This window comes from Amblyomma mixtum, chromosome 3 (assembly GCF_055824585.1).
Source record: "Amblyomma mixtum isolate Tamu chromosome 3, ASM5582458v1, whole genome shotgun sequence".
In the NCBI taxonomy this organism is placed as follows: domain Eukaryota; kingdom Metazoa; phylum Arthropoda; class Arachnida; order Ixodida; family Ixodidae; genus Amblyomma; species Amblyomma mixtum.
Window position 1 is genome coordinate 149,810,653 of NC_143014.1, and position 16,538 is coordinate 149,827,190.

The window sequence follows — 16,538 nt, forward strand, 5'->3', positions numbered from 1 at the left end:
GCCTTTGTCAAAGTGAATCTGTGTTGTACTGAAGAACTTCCCAGTATAGTGTGGAAGTCTTAGTGTATTAACGCAGTGTAAACACCGGATAATGCTTCAGTGACTGCTTTAAACATCTTGCAGTTAAATGTTAACACCTGCAATTTCTTTTGTATTGCAGAAATAGTTTTTCCGTCTTCAGCCAATGTCTTCTATGCACTCAGTACAGCTCATGCCCTGAACTTCATCCTTCGCCCAAAGAAGAGTGAGCCATCCTCTCCTGTGAGCACCAAAAAATCCCGCAAGCCCTTTCAGCTCAAGTTGAAGTTACCAAGTGGCACTTGAGTTAGTGCTGTCGTTTGGAGGGGGCTGCTTGCATTGGTTCATGTGGTGGCTTGGCTGCTTATTGTGGACTAAAGCAATACAAAGCAGTGTATGAGTCACTGCATTGTAGAGCATTCAGTCCCTGAAACCCTTTTTGAGGTGAAATCAAATGTGCAATCATATAGTTATGCTTGGGAATGTACTAAACTGATGCACTGCACCCATTAGCCTGCCAAAGGACTTGGGGGAAACCTTTTACAGCTGCAGTCTTCAGTAATTTTTTATATCTGAAATAGAACCCTCCTGAAGTAGGGGCATTCTTAAAAAGATGTGAGAAGTGTTTAATGTTTTTGTTAGTTGTAATGTTCTAAAACATCGAAGCAGTGGCATTGTGGAGCAATGTGTTTGTCACTTCACCATGTTTAGGTGAACACCTGACAACATTATATGCTTTGAGAATGTGTTGAAAATGGCATGTGCCAACAAGTATTGTATTTTTATAAAACACAGAAATGCTTGGATTTGAGCTGTGGTGCCTGACTGCACTTGAAAGCGTTCTACACTTGCAGGTGTGCTTGAAATGTGGCCACACACCAAGAGAACTTTTTGTAGAAATAAGAGCAGGCAATAATGTCTTGAGAGATGGCTGATCTTTTTATTTCTTTTGGTGTCCTAAATGAAGGCCTCTCTCTACTGTTTGCCATATAAATTAACGGCCCAAACCTACTTTCAATGATAGCATGTTGTGGTCCCCTCTTGAATATTTTTTGTTGCATATGTTCAGGGTCAGCGGCTTGTAGCAAAGCAGCGGGGAACCATTGTAAGCTGCAGCCAGCAGACTTTGTCACCCCACTTTTTTTTTTTTCATTCAGTAACATATTACATGAGTTCTTACATTTCAGAGTCTATTATGTGTTGCACTGTCTTGAAGTGCATCGATCTTACTGTAAGCAAGTCGTGCAACTATGCCCTTCCCCCCAATTTTGTGAAATCTTTTGTACATAGCATTTTTTTTTCCTCTTAATTGTTGTCATTGTTTTAGCAAGTTTTTCTTGCTCTTAATTTTGGCCTGGTCCCAGACCAGAGCATCACAATCAATGCTCACTGCACACAGTGATACTCGACTGTGTGGGATAATGGTAACATCGAACAACTGCGGGACTTGAGGCATTCCAAAACTCCGCTCTGCCATCACCTGCCTCAGTGCTTCGGCATATCAGAGTGAACTAGAGCTTCCTCTCTGCTTGTAACTGTTCATTGTATTACAATGTCGTGTGTGGTGCGGTCGGCTTCGAGGGAAGTTTAAATCTGGTAGCGCATTCAGAAGGCAGGGTCTTTCATGACACATCGAGTGCCTCTTATGCCGTTTGTTGGGCACAGCATATTTTACACTGATGCCTTTTGGTGGTAGCTCCAACTCTTTTTATTATACTCCTCGCAGTCCTGCTCACTTGCAGGTATGCTGTAAGCAGATTTCTTGGCTTGGTGAGGAATTTTTGAGAACACAGTTTTTTGAAAGCTTATTTTGTCTTCAAGTTATTGCTGTGATATATGGTGTATAAATACTTGCTGCTTATTTTCAAAAATGCCATTCTTTGCTTCTGTTTCTGTAGTTTTTGTATGCATGTGTTGGGCTTTCCAACTTCATTTCTACTTTAGTGTTTTTGTTTTGATCACTTTCAGCTGTTTCTGTGAATTGTTTATCAGTAGTTAGCCACTTACTAGAGATGAACTGCGCCTTATCGTAGGGCAAGCACGTTTCTCTTTATTGCACTAAATGGCTGCTCCTTTATTTGTAGTTGTGTAAATAATGTGCATATACATCTTAGGTTCTTTCCTTTTTTTACTTTTTTTTTTCACTATTGAATTAACATTATTTGTGTTGTGGACTTTTTTTTGTTTTGCTATACATGCTCTTCTATCTTGCAGTACTTTGGGACAAGAGGCAACAGCTTTAAGTTGCTATTTTTCTGTTCTAGCCTCTTCACTTCTGAGGCTATTCTTGAATATAGTTTAGGATTTCAGTGTGCTCTCAAATGCAGGTAAACCTGAATGTGGATGAATAATGTTGTATAAATTGCTCTGGTGCGATAAAGATTTTTAGTGTATCTTTGTTCATTGTTATATAATTGGATGCTGTGTGGTTCAAGCACATCAGAAAATGCATGCAGTTAACTGAAGGCATAAAGTAAGCTTGTGTATTATTTGGGAGGTCACTAATGGTTGTAGAGTCATAATATATTTGGTCAACCCTTTTCATGTGTGCCCAATTTTCTCAGAGCATTCACATTTGCATGCAGGTATTTAGTTCTCTTCCTCCTTACCATTCATAGGCCAGAGAATCACTGTCAGCACATCTTTCTTCATGACTGTCATCCATGCTCACATACTTGCAGCTCACCCCTCTACAAGGGCAGGGCAGCACACAGCAAGCTGCTCATGTGGCTTTAATCTTTCATTAGTGGTTACTGTTTTGCTTCCTTTGGTTTTCTTAACCAAAGCCATGCAAGGTCACAGGTCAATCTGCACTTATGCAGTGTACATATAGTCTCCACCCCCCCCTTCCCCCCCACCCCAGCACATCACTGATCTTGTAAATGGCTGCTGTGAGACCGAACAAGCAGCATTTCGCAGCCATTTTGCACTGGGGTGTCATGTACATGTGAATAAGGTGTGTGTACCTACTGTGGAAGCAGTATTAGTAACTGAGCCAATAGTCAGGCACAACTGTTTTGTCTTCTGGGCATGTGTGACCTGGCTCTTGTCTCATCCACAGATGTACACTTGTGTGCACTTCCCTCTGTGCCTTCCTTGCTTTGTGATAATTATGCGGGCATCCTGTTGTGCATGACAGAATAAACTTCGTCAGCAATCACTGGAGCTTTTTATTTTTTGTAGTGATAGCTACACTACTGTAGCTACGCCAGCCACTTCGCCTCTTCAGCATGGTCGTAGTACTTTTGCCGTGGTTGCACCTCGGCCGTGGTCGCACAGACCTTGAGCTGTTGCCTAGCAACCGCCGCGGTGGACACCGGAACCAAACCGTACAAGAAGGGAGAAAGTGGGAGTGGAAGAAGAAAGAGGGGCCGTAATGAAGAAAATGAACATTGTATTTGAGGAAAGGAAATTACGCAGTAAATGTCTTGCACATCTTGGTGGATACCAGACATCCGTTTGACGACGTCTGAGATTACTCATCAGTAGCATTACATCGCTTAGCCACAGCGAAGCCTAAGCCTGTAGCTTGCTAATTAATGACTCTGTAATTCTCTGTCATCTCGGTGGACACCCGCACCGTACAGGAAGGGAGGAAGTGTGAGTGAAAAAAGAAGCAAAGAGCGGCCGTAATGGAGAAAATTAATTTGAGGAAAATGAATTGAGAATGGCTTCCCTTGCTTTGTGTCATGAGTCATGAATATGTGAAACAGGCGCAACGACCGAACCATGCTGTGCGGGGCCGCCGCGACGGCTCAGTGGTTATGGCGCTCGGCTGGTGACCCGAAAGACGCGGATTCGATCCCGGCCGCGACGGTCGGATTGTGATTGAGGCGAAATTCTAGAGGCCCGTGTACTGTGCGATGTCAGTGCACGTTAAAGGGACACTGAGGAGAGCACTATTAATATTTTTTTATAGTAAAATCCGATAGTTCGGCATGTCATGGCTTTGTTGCCACTTGGCCGGCAGCGAAAGATGCATTTATTTCTAAGAAATTTGGATTCGAAGTTTAAAAAGTTTTTCCCGCCGCTCTGATTCAAACTTGGGATTCGTCTATGACGACAGAGGACTAAGAGACGTGAAACATGACGTGCACATGACGTAACGCAGACTCCGTGATTTCTGGCTGCCAGCAGTGCGGCCTAGCAGCAGCCGAAAAGAAAGCTACCGCCGGCCGCACGTTGAAGGCATCTATCGGCTATTGCGGCCGTCGCTACAGTCGCTTCGATTACGTTTGCACTGGCGTTTTGCCAGCGTTACGATGGATCTCGTTCTCGAAGTCGTCAACGAAGTTCCCGCAAATAGACACCTTTAGCATACCGTGTAGTACCTTGTTACCGCTAGCGGAATACCGGGAGCCCGCCTACCGCCGGAAAACAGGCGCTGATTTGTCCCGATGCTTCAGGAGCGCGCGTAGCAGCCGGGGGCACGTGGCGCCATCTGGCGACGTCAAGGAGATTTGCGCATGCATTGGCTGCGCCTCAGTGATGCATGGTTTCTCGGTTCCTGGTGTTGCTATTCGTTCTAGCAACACTGTTTTGTTCTATGATCTCATCACGCTTGTACTTGCGAGTTTGGCCTGTGGCGGCGATACCTGTATTTTGGTTCTTGCTCTTTTCTACGTTACAAGAGCTTTGTTGTCAGTATGAGTGGCGTTTTTGTAATCAGGAGCTGGTATTCTGTCGATACAAGCCAACTTCAATTTCTCCTCAGTGTCCCTTTAAAGAACCCCACGTGGTCGAAATTTCCGGAGCCCTTCACTAGGGCGTCCCTCATAGCCGGAGTCGCTTTGGGACGTTAAACCTCCTAAACCAAAAACCAAACCAACCATGCTGTGCAACATTCACCTTCGGAGGTACTCGTTCTCTCAGGCAGCAGGTACGAAATAAGACCCCTCACGATGGCTAAGTGGCCGTGGAGCTCGGCTGCTGATTCCAAGGTGGCTCGCACGTTCGATCCCGGGTGCGGGGGCAGCATTTCGATGGCGGCGAAATGCGAAAATGCACGTGTGCTGTGCGATGTGAGCGAACTTTGAGAAACCCCAGCTGGCCTACGTTAATCTAGAGTCCTCCATTATACAGCATCCCTGATAGCCGCCGTGTTGCTTTGACACGTTGAACATAATCTCTTTAGCGTTTGTTCATTCTTCAAAGCTGACGGCAAACCGCTTTATCACTTTGTGATGCAAGAAGCGACCAGATTTATCTCGATTGATCGCATCCAGGCGGAGTCGCTTCTAAATTGTTGCAGAATGTTCTAGTGACTTTGAATGCTTCATGTGAAAAGTTCGCTATCAGCTTTAAATTCAGCACGGCCGAGAGCGGCGGGCATTCTGTTCGACGACCGCCGAGCATATATGCTTGTTGCTACGCCGCCGCCGAGTCATTCAGTTCTTTGTGGGGGCAAGTCAGCCCAAATAAAGTTTCGTTTGGAAGCCATGCATTCGCGCTGTTTCCCTGCTCGCCGGACTGCAGCCACCACTCGCTGTCGAACTTCGGGATGGTGATTTTGGTTGCGTTTAAAGGGTCACTGAGGAGAAATTGAAGTTGGCTTGTATCGACAGAATGCCAGCTCCTGATTACAAAAACGCCACTCATACTGACAACAAAGCTCTTGTAACGTAGAAAAGAGCAAGAACCAAAATACAGGTATCGCCGCCACAGGCCAAACTCGCAAGTACAAGCGTGATGACATCGTAGGACAAAAGTGTTGCTAGAACCAATGCTTCTAGTAACACCGGGACACGAGAAGACACGAATCACTGAGGCGCAGCCAATGCATGCGCAAATCTCCTTGACGTCGCCTGATGGCGACACGTACCCGGCAGCTACGCGCGCGCCTGCAGCATCACCAATCAGCGCCTGCTCACCGGCAGTAGGCTGGCTCCCGGAATTCCGCTAACGGTAACAAGGTACACGGTATGCTAAAGGTGTCTATTTGAGAGAACTTCGTTGACGACTTCGAGAACGGGATCCATCGTAACGCTGGCAAAATGCCGGTGCAAACGTAAACGAAGCGACGGTAGCGACGGCCGCAATAGCCGATAGACGCCTTCAACGTGCGGCCGGCGATCGCTTTCTTTTCGGCTGCTGCTAGGCAGCTCTGCTGGCCGTCAGAAATCACGGAGTCTGCGTTACGTCATGGCCCGTCATGTTTCACGTCACTTAGTCCTTTGTCGTCATAAGAGAATCCCAAGTTTGAATCAGTGCGGCGGGAAAAACTTTTCAACTTTGAATCCAAATTTCTTAGTAATAAATGCATCTTTCGCTGCCGGCCAAGTGGCAGCAAAACCATGAAATGCCGAACTATCGGATTTTGCTATAAAAAAAATATTGATAGAGCTCTCCTCACTGTCCCTTTAAGGGTTAACGGTACAAAGCGACTCGGGCTACGAGAGACGCCGTAGAGGCGGGCTCTGGATAATTTCGACCACCTGGGGTTCTTTAGCATGCACTGACATCGCACAGTACACGGGCCTCAATCTTGTCGCCTCCATAGAAATGCGACCGCCGCAACCGGGATCGAACCTGTGTCTTTCGGGACAGCAGCCAAGCATCATAACCACTCAGCCACCGCGGCGGCCAAGTTGTTGGTCTCCGAGACGAGAGGCTACGAAGTAAGTAAGCTTGAAGTAACGAAGTAAGCTTGTTGGCGTTCTTTCGAGAACACTTTGGCAACGGCATACGTGGAGCAGTCAGCTTCGGTTATATCAGCTGCAGGTGGTGAGGGACGATGAAGGTGGTTGTAGATGAATTTTAACCGGTCAGTACGCAGATCGGCGCCCACCGGAGTGTGCATCAAGGGTGGAGGCTGCACACACGCGCACGCACGCAGGCACATACACACACACACAGAAGCCGCGAACTGACCAGCTTCGGCAGCCACTTGCCTTTTTGTTTTCTTTATTCCCGGGCTTCGACAAACCACAACCAAACAGCAAGCAATAAAGAACACAACAAAGATGTACCTTGTTACACGGGCAGAGTTAACCGCGGTTAGCGTAACCGCGGTTACCGAACTTAACTGTGGTTATCTCAAACCGCGATTCGCCGCGGTTATCTCAAACCGCGGTTGTCACACGGCTCGCTACCGTTCTCGGTTTCGGCATCCACCGGCCGGGTGCAACGAACGAAGTGACGCAATTATCGGCAGAGCGAAGCAGCATTTGCAAATACCTTACAACGCAGTGTTGTGAGTGCCGTCCGACGGCGCCGTCCGGTGGCAGCACTGCCTCCACTGCCGTAGTACATACATCGGCGCACCTCCTGTAAGCCGTCCGCGCCAAGGCAACGCCTTTGCGACGCGGAGCCCTGGCGCCAGCATCTGAAAATCGTGCTAAGCTTTCATGCTGTCGTAAATAATAAGCCGTGGGATAAGTGAATGTCAAAAATGATTCCTCTTAGAGGATCGCTGATCTGTACCGAGTTGACGGTAGGAGTAATAACTGCGATACAAGCTAGGGCGTAGCAGCTGCCGCGGCTCACCCGATCTCTTGCACGCTAGCTCCGCTGTTGAGCCGTCGCTGAAATCGATCATATATTTTCTTTTAGCATGAGACAATGGGGCGGTCAGTAAGGCAATGCAATGAGTAGACCATTTACTGTAGCGTTGGTCAATTCAAAAGCGCAGCCCACTGTGGGTTCGATGGGAAACAAGTTAGGCCTAGAGACGACTAGGGAGTAGCACACTGTCAGAGCGCCGTCGTCCGCCGCGCTGGCAGGCGACACCACCGCAGTCAGCTCGCGAAATTCGGAGCAGCGAGCGTTGCGCTTTTTCGATATTACAGCGCTAGAATGTGCACCTCGAGCATCGCGGGGCGGTGCTGCGCAGTACGTTGTTGCTGCGCCGTAGGACGGCACTCTACGCACTGCCTATTTTAATGTGCTGCTCTTGAAATGTGATTTCGCGCAAAAAAAGTACGTTGCTGAAGTGCACCAGTTCGTACGCGTTTCGAAACTCGGACGCCTACGGGCACTTCATTGTGCATCGTTTTCTTCAACTAATAATACTATCGAACTAATATTGTCGCCAGACGTGCCGACGACCCAGCAAAGCAAAACAATGATCCTCACAGACTGAGACACCGACATAGCTTCGCTAATATTTCGCATTAAAAATAATCGTAACCGTCTTAGTATTTTTTTTGTTGTCTCATGGAATATTAATCTCCCTGACCTTCCTCGTGCCTTATACTTGACCGGGCCGCATTCAGCGATCTCGGCATACAGCTCTGTTCTGAAAGTAGTAGGACTCATTTTTTAAAATAAAATTTATTCAAGAGAATAGTACAAACGGTTATAATTTTTCAAAGTAGCACCCTTCCGTACCTACACGCTGCTGTCAATGAGTTTTCCAGTTTTCGTACGCCTCCAGGAACGCCTGGATCGGAATGATGTTTAGCTCCCTCGTCAAGGCCTGTTGAACCGCCTCTACCGATCCGTGATGTTTCCCCTTGAGCGTCGATTTTATTCTTGAGAACAGAAAAAAGTCTGGCGGGGCCAAGTATGGGCTGCAGGGGGCCTGAGACAGCGTTGCCGACTTGTACTGGGCCAAAAATCGGGGCCCTCATTCTCATGATGAAGAAGATACTGGCAGATCGCTTTCCGGTTGGCCTTTTGCTCCTCTGAGAACAATCCCAGAACCAGCTTCGCGCACACTTTTCTCATGGCTAAGTTTTCTTTCACGATCTCAAAAACTTGGGTTTGAGGAATGCTCAAGTCATCAGCAATCATTCTGATACTCGTCCTACAATCACTGTTCAGTAAATGTTTCACTTGCTACACATTTTCGTTGGTCTTGCTGGTCGAAGGACATCCGGAGCGGTCGTGGTCTTTCACTTTTTCCTGACCTTCTCGAAACAGCTTGTGTCACTCAAAAAGCACATGATCTATCCATAGCAGCGTCACCGTAGGCCTCCTTAATCATGTCGTGAGTCTCTTTGCCCGTTTTATCACGATTTACACAAAATTTGATCGCGTATCGCTGATGGTTTAACGTATCGCTAAAACGACTAAATAACAAGAAAAAACGCTTATTTCGAAAGGCTAAGCTCACTAACTCTCCCCTAGCATGGACGAAGTATTACAGCGCCGAAAAACACTACAACACTCAAACAGCGCAAGCAAAACGTACCTTCTTCTCCAACACTTTACCATCAATGCTACAAAATAACCCCAAGCGATTTTGGAAAACCATTATGCCTCATGAATCTTCTGTCATTACGCTCTGTGATAATTCCGGATTTCCGATTAATGATTCTGATGTGGCGAGTGTCCTTAACTCTGCGTTTTCTTCTGTGTTCACCAATGAGCCTGCCGATAACCTTCCCGATATCCCATTTTTGGATCATCCAGTCATGGAAAGCATATCATTTGAACCTCAAGGCATTGCAAAAATTATTGACTCGCTAACCAATACTTCGTCCTCAGGTATCGACGCCATAAATTCAAAAGTTCTGAAGAATACTAAAGATATTAGCAGTGTGATCTTGTCGCTCATTTTTCAGCAATCGCTATCATCAGGATCTTTACCACGTGACTGGCGTATCGGCAAAATCATTCCAGTGTTCAAAAAAGGTAACCGTTCATCCCCGTTAAATTATCGCCCGATTTCACTCACCTGCGTTTGCTGCAAAATCATGGAGCATATTTTGTACTCGCATGTTGCTGCCTTTTTAACTTCTGTAAATTTCTTCCATCCTAATCAACATGGATTCCTTAAAGGTCGCTCATGTGAGACACAGCTTGCCCTTTTCCTACACAATTTACACTCGTACTTAGACCGTAATATTCATTGTGACGCTGTGTTCCTTGATTTCGAAAAGGCGTTCGATAAAGTTTCTCATGGTCGCTTAATACACAAACTCTCCCGTCTGAATCTGCACCCCTTCATCGTTAATTGGATTCGTGCCTTTTTAACTGACCGTCATCAGTTCGTATATGCTAATAGTCACTCATCATCTCTTTCACCTGTGAAGTCTGGCGTCCCACAGGGAAGTGTACTAGGTCCCCTTCTTTTCCTAATATATATTAATGATCTTCCACTTAGTCTTTCTTCCAACGTCCGACTGTTTGCTGATGATTGTGTCATATATCGCCCCATAACAAATTCTTCAGATATCGTCACTCTTCAAGAAGACCTTTCAAAAGTGCAACATTGGTGTAACACGTGGCTCATGTCTCTTAATATTTCAAAGACCTCACTGATTTCTTTTCACCGTCGCCTCAACTTCATCGCGCCAGTGTACACTATTAATAACTGCCCAATTTCTTCCGTCAGTCATTACAAATACTTAGGCGTCCATATCTCTCGTGATCTAACTTGGACTCTCCATATCACCAACATAACTAACTCCGCAAACAGTGTCCTTGGGTATCTTCGGCGCAACCTTGCTCTAGCACCAAGTTCTCTCAAATCGCTCGCTTACAAGACTTTCGTCAGACCTAAACTTGAATATGCTAACTCTGTCTGGGATCCCCATCAGACTAACCTAATTAATACCATTGAGTCTGTTCAGAATCGTGCCGCGAGGTTCATCTCATCTGACTACTCCTATCATACCAGCATCTCAGGTCTGAAATCACGATTGCAATTGCCTACACTAGTCACCCGTCGGAACACAGCACGTCTCTGCTTATTTCATAAATTCTTCCACAACTTTACAGAAGCCAACCAATTAATTCCACGTGTCCATCGCATTTCCCGCCATAACCACCCGAACGCTGTTTACCCTGAACGTGCCCATACCACCACATTCCAGCAATCATTTTTCTTAAAGACTGCCCGTGACTGGAATAACCTCCCTGCTGAAGTGGCCACCATCATGATTCACCGACTTTTCAAGACCACCATCGAGGAACCCCATTCATCAATGTAATATTTGTCCATTTCTTATTAATGTATAATATCTTTGTTTTGCCGTGTTATCCCCACCCCTCATGTAATGTCCCGAAAGGGACCTTTGAGGAATAATAAATAAATAAATAAATAAAAAAATCAAGTAAACGCTCTGATTCTGCGTGACGAGACGTGTCGACAGGGGTTCACAGTACAAGCCACCTGCTCTCTTCAATGGCCGAGAGCCGACTGCCGATTTTCCCCAGCATTCCCAATATCCCCCTTCAACGATCCAGCACGCCCAGATTGCCTCTCGTCCGCCCGTTCGCCCAGGAAAAAACCAGTCCTACTACTTTCAGAACAGACCCTGTACGTCCTCACGCCGCCATCCCTCCGTTACTCCGCACGCACATCAAAATTCCGGAAAGCGCACACGTCAAGAAAGGGCAACCAGTCAGGAGGTTGAACTTGAGTAGCGTATACCTCTAGCACTAAAATGCACGGTTCTCGTAACAGTGACCTCGTTGAACGTGAAGGTTGGCATGTTTATCCATAAAGCGGCTGTTCTACACACCAAGCAGACCTATTAACATGAAAAGTTCACACGGAATTCCGGAGTCTTTCATCACGAGCAGGATTCCTTAGCGAAAGGCGTGATCTCCATGTTCTTTTTTTTTTTTAAGGATATGCTGAAGTATGTCACAGACGAACATAGCATCACAACACAAATAATTTCATTGTTCATTAGTTTCTCGTTCCTCGCAAGGGCAGCAATTTACTGACCACGGCACAAACGTCCCCTCGGCGCTGTTATGTTTTGCCCTGCTAGAAGCTTGTTTCACCAGGCATCTGGTCCAGGAACACCGCCGCTGTGCCGATGGAGGAAGGAACGTGGGCCGGAGACGGGGAGTGAGAGGAGCAAGGGAAAACTATATTCACATAGTTACAACATAAGTCACAAGCAATGACAAACAGTAAAAGCTGAGAAGTCTCAAGGAATCGCTGCTCGATGAACGTGTCGAGCGCTTTAAATAGCCTCTCCCGTTTTCTTCCCGCCTTTTTCGTCCAATCGTAGGGATGCCTTTGAATGAAGCCAACGACGCTGATTGGCTGGCTTTGCCATCTTGTCGAAATCGGGTACTCATTAACGGCGCCGTCAGCTGATGACCCTTCAGGAAACCGGCCATGGGGTCCCATGCCTTTTTTCAAGGAGACTCCCGAAGGCGAACACTTGCAGCGGCGCCACCCGCGCCGTCGACAAAAGGGCGAAGCGCGGATGATTGACAGCCGCTACCTCCGTGCGTGGCGGCAGGCGTTGAGTGATGTCTCCCTGGCGACATACATGGTCGCAGGGTCATTACTGCTGCGTTGGGTGCTAGTGACGCCGCAGTGGAAGAAAGGAGTCGTCTAGACTCAAAGTCTCCGTCCGTCGTGTCGGGCGCCACTGTTCTTTGCAGGTGTCGCATGGGAGCGCGTATTCGGAGAAGCACCACTGTAGCACAACCCCGCACTGCCTCTGGGAATGGCTTAAGACTGTGCCAGGAACACACAAAGAAGGGGTAGTAGAGTCACAACAGCGCGAAGGCACGTCCTCACGCGTAGGGTTCTCGTTTGACGTGTAAAAAGGTTTTTGTGGCCTATTACCGGTGTCAAGAAAGGCTAGGTAAGGCTGCACGTATATGGGTAATGGAAGTAATGACTGATCACAACATTTGTCATCTGCCTTCTGGAGAGGCCGTGCAGGTGTTCTAAGGAAAGTGAAGAGTCATGAATCCGAATGTATCAGCACAAAATTTTCTTACGACCATGTCCAGAATAGACCGATGAGCACTTTGTTGCCTACTAAGCACAGCTGCCAGGAGGGAGTAGCTTGTGGTTTTTAAAGTTAAAAACCTTGAAACAAGTTGGTCGAAAAAAGTGCGCGACCTATTCATCAGACTCTATAAAGGAAGCATAAAAATTATGTCGACGCGTAGGTTCCCTTTGACAGCGCCCGAGAAAAATAACAAAAAATGTAGGTTGATCATTTGCGTCACAGAAGTGACATAAATACGTTGCGCAAAAGTGCCACAACGCAACGTCGCAACGAAGATATTGCGAATTTGTGTCCTTGCAGATAAGAAGTGCTCCGAACCTCCCCAAGCCTGCTTTTTTTATCATACTCTTTTTAAGAGAACAAAAAAATTGTGACGACATCGGCACAGGAAAAAGTCTCATTTTTACACTGTACCAGCGAGAAGCCACGATTAGCTGCGTTTTTGAAGATACTGAGCTACAGGGGGGTCGAGATATATAACGCGAGCTACAAAGGCGATATTGAACAGGTGGCTTAATAAAATAAAAATGGACAGACGATTACGATAGTCGGTAATGCGAAATTTGAGTGCAACTCTTTACACGCCACCTGCCAGCGGTGTCGCACAGCTAGCCAGCCTGGGGGATGTTCCCGTGGCAGCAGCCTTCCATGTGGCGTTTCGCTCTTCTACTTGGACAACAATAACCGGTTACGCCGACTACGCCGAAAACAACGACGCGGAACGCAGGAACAGGCGCCTAAGAGCAGGGCTCTGAAATATGTTTCGTAAGCTGTTGGTTGTTAGGAAGAGATAATGTTCCCTGGAGGTTACCATAACGTTGGTTACCATGTGGTAGATGGGGTAAGGGGAGGTGACTGGCAATTAATTCGGCTTTGGGGCGACATAAAAGTGTCTTATCTGTAGATACCTTTTGATACAGGACCTGCAGCTTCCTCTCTCAATAGCGTGCGGTAACGTAGAGGGCGCATGCAGCGGTCCTGACAGCGCCCGCGTAAGTACTCTGCACATAGGAGAAATTCCCGCCTGACACGAGGTTCATGGGTGACCTATTACTCGCGCAACGGAGTCTACGAAACTGCTGAAGCTGAAGTTTCCAGGCCACACGGTCTGTTTTAGAGCGCTATAGTTGGGCAGTTACGGCACCCTGAAAGCCCAGAATCTCTATAGAAGATAGGATAAATATCATTCTCACCTCTGAGAACCTTGATATCCTTGTTGCTATCATAAGTAGCAGGATATGCCGCTGAAAAGCAGACCCTGTGGCCTGGGAACTTTTGACCAACCCTGTACCTCATCAAATGGATTTTAACGTATACACAGCTAATTTACATTTATTTTCAGTTTATTTGATTGTGCGGCTGTTCCAGTAAATTGCTCTCTTTTTTCTGCGGACAGTAAATTACAATGGGGAAAGTGAAAACATTTCGCATTGAACGAATTTTGCATTTTTTGTTATCAGATGCCACAGAGAAAAGCAAACAGCAAAATAAGATTGGTGGAAACCCATCTACGTTAAGATTTTTTTTTTTCCTCTGAATCTTTTTGAACCCGTTTAAACCGGTTCGGTGCGGTCCGAACCGGTTCGAACCGGAACGGAATGTCGCTCCGGAGCCGAACCCGGAATTGAACCCGAAAGGCGTGAACCCGAACCCGAACCGAACCCCAAAAAATTCCGGTTCGACACCCTGAGTTCAGGTTCTCGAAGCTATACCCTTGGTTACAATGTCTTTTATACCCTAGTCGTCACCTTTCGCGGCGTGTAACTTGGCGGCGCTCATCGAAGAAAGAGCCCTTCGTTTCGCGAGTTAGCACGAAGCACAACGAGCGAACCAGGGCAAATAAATGATTGGTGCATCAGGCTTTCACTGTGTGTCACTTCGTACTTATGCCGCGAGGTGTATTGTGCCGCGATGTGCATCATCACGTCGTCCTCTCCACTCTGCACGGTCCAGCCTGCCAAGGGGCTGAAGAAAGACCTCTAACTCACCGAGGACTATAGACGTAGGTCAGAATGAACACGTTTCCGAACAGTCAGGCTGGTGCGCCGAGCATTCCTTGTGTCGGCGGCAGGCACTTACCGGAAGTCCAGGAGACAACATGACACCATACACTTGAGCGTCCCGTTTCACTTGACTTCACATTACCATGACGGCAGTACTTGGCGTCTAATTAGGCTTCGTATCAAGGGAAAATCTGGACACAGTCTTTAAAGCAAAACCATTTCATTGAGAAAACTTCGCGGTGCGGTCGGAATGAGGCACAGTGAAAGCTTGCCGCACTGTTCGTTATTATTTATTCGAACTAATCACCGCGAAGAGCTCTTCACTTGACGGACGCCGCTGCGTTTCTCGCCGCGAAAGTACCCGTTCGAAAACTTTACTCGCAGAGCGCATTTAGTCTAAGAAGTAAACTGTGCAACCGGCCCTTTGAGCCCCCGCGCAGTCGCGAAGCCTGATACGCCGACTGCGACACATCGAGACCACTTACTTCGCTCGCGCAGCGAGTCTCTGTTGGCGGCGCATTGCGACGACGCATTTGGATGTGTGCGCTACTTAGCATGAAATATACGGCATGTTCGAATGGCCTCAGCCAAAGCCTCAGCGCACGGTTATTCCTTCCAAGAAAGCTCCGCTCTCGCTGGATTCCATGGCGGTGACGTCAGGTTGATGGTAATCGGTGCTTTCACGCACGCCCTAAAGACTGTGCGTGGTATATATACTATTGGCCAGAAGTATTATGGCCAGAGGGTTGACTTTGCAGCAGTGTGCAGCGGGACATTTACGTCGCTCGCGACGGTTGAAAAGTTCTGGTAGGTGAGGGCATACTCCATCTCCTGAGGATTGGGACTTCGCCTTAGAACCAAACCCTTTGGCCTGAAGACTTTTCACCAAGGCTGTATCTGCACACTTTCTCTTCCTTCTGTCACTCCATCCTTTGTTCCTTTGCTCACTGCAAAGCTGAGCTAATTGTCCTCCCAGAGTACGACAGCTAGCACACATTCCTTTTTTTTTTCACAACCTAATCTGTCCACAATCATGTATAAAGCGCCGCAACAGCATCTACAAAACGTTCTAAGCTTTTATTTAGCTCAGACTGTAGCTAACGTTGACTGTCAACTGATTAATATTTTGTGCGGGAAATATCCAGGGAAAGCGTTCGGATGGTGCTCGGGGCCACCGTCAGCAGCGCGACCACAGGAGGTATACGGTCATGGACAAAAATTTGTGGGATGCGTGTTCGCGGAAAAAAACTTTATTTTTTTGCGCGAATCAGCGTGCCGCAAACTTTTGTCCATAACTGTACAGTCTGAGTTACCTTTGTGTAGAGTGCTCTAGAAGCGTACTGCCCTCCAAACAAAGCGACACCTGGCCGCAGCTGCGAGGCTCTTAAGGCAAACGTTGCGCAGAAGTAGAGTAAACCTATAAGCCATGTGGGCGCGATAAATTTAAAGCAGTTTAATTTGTTTTTGTTGTCAGGTGCGCACTGCTCGGCCGCTTTACACAAGGGTGACGCGGACTGTATTTCGCGGCATCCCATCTAATCTCGCCAGAAAGGAATGAAAAGGGTTAGCCCTTCGGAGTAACTGCTTTCTCACAAACAATCAGTCACTCAAAGAGTGACCATTACTCCCTAAACGACTAACTTCAAGGAGTAATCAGTTAGTCTCCTGACATACTAACCTTTCGCCGCACGTAGTGAGTGCTGCAATTAGTCCCATTTTATCTTATTTCGACTTAGTGTACACACAGCACGCCGAGAAGCAGATCGCGACACTATACACGTCGTCGCCCCCGATACTTCCCGTTCGTACGCCGCGGTAGGTGTGTGAAATTTGTCCTCAGACCAACAACGTCAACAACGAAAGC

At 47.1% G+C, this 16,538-nt stretch overlaps 1 protein-coding gene across 2 annotated transcripts in view; it reads left to right on the forward strand.

Annotated features, from left to right (window-relative positions):
* Rgl (Ral guanine nucleotide dissociation stimulator-like) overlaps positions 1-3,178 on the forward strand; it is a 45,644-nt gene extending 42,466 nt beyond the window's left edge. For both annotated transcript variants that reach the window (XM_089581512.1, XM_089581513.1), the window contains one exon: positions 161-3,178. In XM_089581512.1, coding sequence (XP_089437638.1) covers positions 161-324 — 164 coding nt within the window. In that variant the 3' untranslated portion in view covers positions 325-3,178. The remainder of the gene's footprint in view (positions 1-160) is intronic.
* The last annotated feature ends 13,360 nt before the right edge of the window (positions 3,179-16,538 follow it).